Below are 3,809 nucleotides of genomic sequence, written 5' to 3' on the forward strand. Positions count from 1 at the left end.
TTTATGATGTCCTTGTTGTGATTATACAAAGGTTGTGCATTTTCTGGAAGAATATAAATGGAGTGGAAGTGTCCCTCCATCACATTATATCAGGGGGTGCGTAATATTCACATGCCATAATTGGTGACAATAACCTTGATCACTTGGTTAAGATTTTTTGCCAAATTTCTCCACCGTAATTTTTTTTTCCTTTTTCTTAGTCTTTTCTTTGGAAGCCAGTCACTAAGCTACATGCACCTGGAGAGGGGAATTAAGCTTCACTTTCAGGAAGGAAGAGACTATACTCATATTATTAGCAATTCTTCTGTAAAGATGTGTCTCTTCTGCCCTTGACCCATGTGTTGGTTTATTCCTTCATTTCTGTCTTCTTTTGTATTAGGTAGGTATTTTCTATTACACCATTTTATATCTTTTTCACATTAAGTCCAAAATTTTGCATTTTCCTTTTAGTTGTTACCTTACAAATTACAATATTTGTTCTTGCTGCAATTTTTTTAATACTTTCTCTAACAATTGAAGAGTTATGTTATAGTCTAAACCCATTTATCTCCCAACCTGTCTTTTGTGCTATTTTTGTCATATATTTACATTACAGTATCTCAATAGGTCACTGTTTTTTAATATCACAATTTTTTTTAGTTCTAAGGCAGAACCAACTTTTCTACCTTTTGCTCCCAACCTCATTAAATGGGAAAGAATTGAGTAAGTGTTTGAAAAACCGCTTACCAAAAGCATCTAGCAGATCTAGCAGACATCCATGTTAAAATATCAATAACATTCAAAAGTTTGTAAAGAACTAATTTTGAATAACAAATTGGTCAGTGTGAAAAACAGCTATATGTTATACAAAATTAGAATTATCAAAGTGGTTGGGAGTAGTTTGTACTTTCTAAAAGCATCAGATAGTCCATTTTGAATAAGAGAAATATAAGGGAAGTGCCAGCTAGAAGCAGGCACAGATTTAGATAGAACCTGCAGCCTAACTGTATAACACCTTGGGCGCCTGGGAAGAACTAAAGGTCAAGAAGAATTTTTTGAAAAACCACATAAGCACTTTTTTTCATAAAATTTTTATTATCATGTCATTTGTACAAATGTAACAGTAATGGTAACTTCTCTTTTCCAAGGGAAAGAGAAACACTGCAGAATGGATATTAAACAAGACATTATGCCCTACAAGCAAGACATAAAATGTCTAAGGGAAACTTCAGCATAAAAATGTTGAACACATAATGTGAGATAATTCAATAAATAACAACTGACATTCTTTTTTTAAAAAAATAAGTATAAAAAAAAGATGTGTACATACATTCCCTTACTCTAACAGTGATCCACTAATTGCTTGCATTTCAATCCCCTCACCCTCCAATTCCCCACCCTAACATTTAACAAGGTGGCTGACACATTATGGTCTCCCACTAAATATTAGTTTAATGACACCTTTAAAACCCATCATATTCCAATTAAATAAGCAGGACTGAGCTATATTTGATGAAACACACTCACATCTTTAAATAACAACATGTAAAATATTAAAATACAAGCTTTCAAAAATAAATAAATACATAAATAAGTAGAACCCTCATAAGAAATAGTCAAACACATTAAGTCCTTTCCAGGTATCCCTAGAAAGCTGCTGTTCTCTTTTTCATTTTCAGCTCTGGTGAGGGCAGGGACCACTCTGCAGGAAGTGTCAATGATACACTGATAAGCTTCTTACTTCTCTCCTGTCAGTTGGTGCTCCCCCTGTGATGAGAAAAGGGTTACTGCTGCAGGTGCTAAGGAAGGCCACTCTTCTGTCACTCTGGTGGCTGAAGTTGCTTTAAGGGATGTCCCCATGCAGACTCTCACCCAGCCCTCCACTCAGGGAAGGTCTGTCTGTACCCACTGCCCTCTATAGCAGAAAACTTGCACTCCTGAATGCTATTTTTTTTTTTTTCAAGAAAGAGGTGGCTGTGAACTCAACTAGATTCTCGGTTTGAAAAAGCCCAAACATATTGGTCACTGATTGTCACATTGGGTTAGAAATTTCCATTCATGATCTCCCTTAAGCTGCACACAACCCTATGAAATAACTACCATTATCTACCCTATTTTGCTAAAGCTCAAAGAGATTAAATAATGTTGACAGAGATCCTAGCCTTGAACTCACTGAAGGTGTCACTGCAAAGTTTCTGCTCTTCACCAAGAAGGCTTACAGACTCGAAGTGCCCAAACCAGACATTGCATTTTTCAGGTCTGAAGCCCATTAGGGACTGAGGTAAACGTCCCAAAACAGGTAAGGGGCATTTTGGCATTGTTAGTCAAATCTACTTAGTATTCTAGAAACGCACATTTACCCTCCCAGGGGTTAGGCCTGGAAATGGAGGACATTGAAATACTGAAATATCCTCTGGCACCACATCAGATTAATAACCTTAATGGCAACTTCAATTGTGAAAATAATAATCACAATTTCTAGTCCTTCAGCTAACTCTTGGGGTTCCCTGATTTTATTTTTAGGGGGCAGATGCCAGTATTTCTGAGCAACAGCTCCAGTCGCCTGTGTATATGGAAATTACAACTCACTTGTTCAGTATCTTTTCGATGATTTTCTGAACCATGGGGGATGCGGGGTTGAGACAAGCTTTTTGCCCATTCTTGAGTGTGGCTCTGCAGCGAGAAGGGAATTCCGTGAGGCAGGAGGTCGGGCTGGGGACAGGGTTGGGGTAGCGGGAGAGTCGGGGACCCCAGCGGTGGCAGCGGCAGCGCGGGGCGGGACTTACATGACTTCGGTTTGGGCGCAGTGGGGTCCTGGGGACTTCACATTCACACTTTGGATGTTCTTGAGGTGAATTCCCTGCAGTGTCTGCAAGCACTGGCAGCGCAGTTCAGTGACCACGGACGCTCCTAGGGAAGAAGAGACTCGCTGATTGAGCGAGGCTGTCGGCGCGGGGCGCCCACCCCAGTTGCGTCCGGCCCGGGGACCCTAGGGCGTCGGGACCCACCTGCTGCGCGCCGGCCGGCGGCCACCAGAAGCAGGAGCAGCAGCGCCACCCGCAGGATCCGGGGATTGCTGGGGGCTGCGGAGAGCGCGGCGTGGGCCATGGGGCTCAGCAGACGGGTCGGGAAGCTGTGCGAGAAGCGGGACAGCTGGCGGGGAGGTGCCTGCGACCCGAGCTGTGTGGCTCCCCAAGATCGGCGAACCCTTTTTATGCATGGTTGAGACTGGAAAGCCCGGAGCGGCCGGGCCAGGGAAATTCCCGGAGCTCCAGCTCGATCCCGAGTCCCGAAGGAAGGCGACGGCCCCGCCCCCGGGGTGGAGTCGGGTACAGGTAGGGGGAGTCCACTGGTGACGCCTGCGCCTCGCCCTCCAGAGTAATTCCCGTGGACTCTGGGACTTTGGGATATTCATTTTCTGCCCCAAATTCCTGGAGGGGGGGTGAGTCCACCTTGCTGAAGATACAGCCTGTGAGGGGGGACCTTAGGTCCCCGATGACCCCCCGCGTATGGGGTAGGGTTAGAGGAAAGAGCTGGGGGGACCCGTGAGAACCAGGACAGGAAAGGCAAGACTTCTTTAGCGGAAGAGAGCTTTGTCTCCTTAGTTATCAGATTTGCTGGGGACCCGGAGATAGGCGAGTTTTCCCTCAGCTATCCTCTCTCTATATAGTCTATCCTCTATGTTAACCTCCCAGTCTCTGCCTCTCTCATTTTCGGTTTAGTGTATTTCATGTACATCTAACATCATGCTCTCTGTGAAAGTACAGCCATCGTCTCGGATTCCAGAGAAGAATGTTCTGCTTGCTCTTTGTTTTGCATATTCTGTAATC

General features: G+C 44.0%; 1 protein-coding gene across 1 annotated transcript; it reads right to left on the minus strand.

The window, feature by feature from the left end:
• Positions 1-225: 225 nt before the first annotated feature.
• Positions 226-3,230, minus strand: LOC100440799 (C-X-C motif chemokine 3). Its single transcript, XM_002814865.4, has 4 exons — positions 2,988-3,230; positions 2,766-2,889; positions 2,569-2,652; positions 226-1,746 (listed from the first exon to the last, which is right to left on the minus strand). The coding sequence occupies exons 1-4, from the start codon at positions 3,085-3,087 to the stop codon at positions 1,731-1,733; spliced, it is 324 nt and encodes a 107-aa protein (XP_002814911.1). The 5' UTR covers positions 3,088-3,230; the 3' UTR covers positions 226-1,730.
• Between the last annotated feature and the right edge of the window lie 579 nt (positions 3,231-3,809).

The sequence above is a fragment of the Pongo abelii genome, chromosome 3, assembly GCF_028885655.2.
Source record: "Pongo abelii isolate AG06213 chromosome 3, NHGRI_mPonAbe1-v2.0_pri, whole genome shotgun sequence".
In the NCBI taxonomy this organism is placed as follows: Eukaryota; Metazoa; Chordata; class Mammalia; order Primates; family Hominidae; genus Pongo; species Pongo abelii.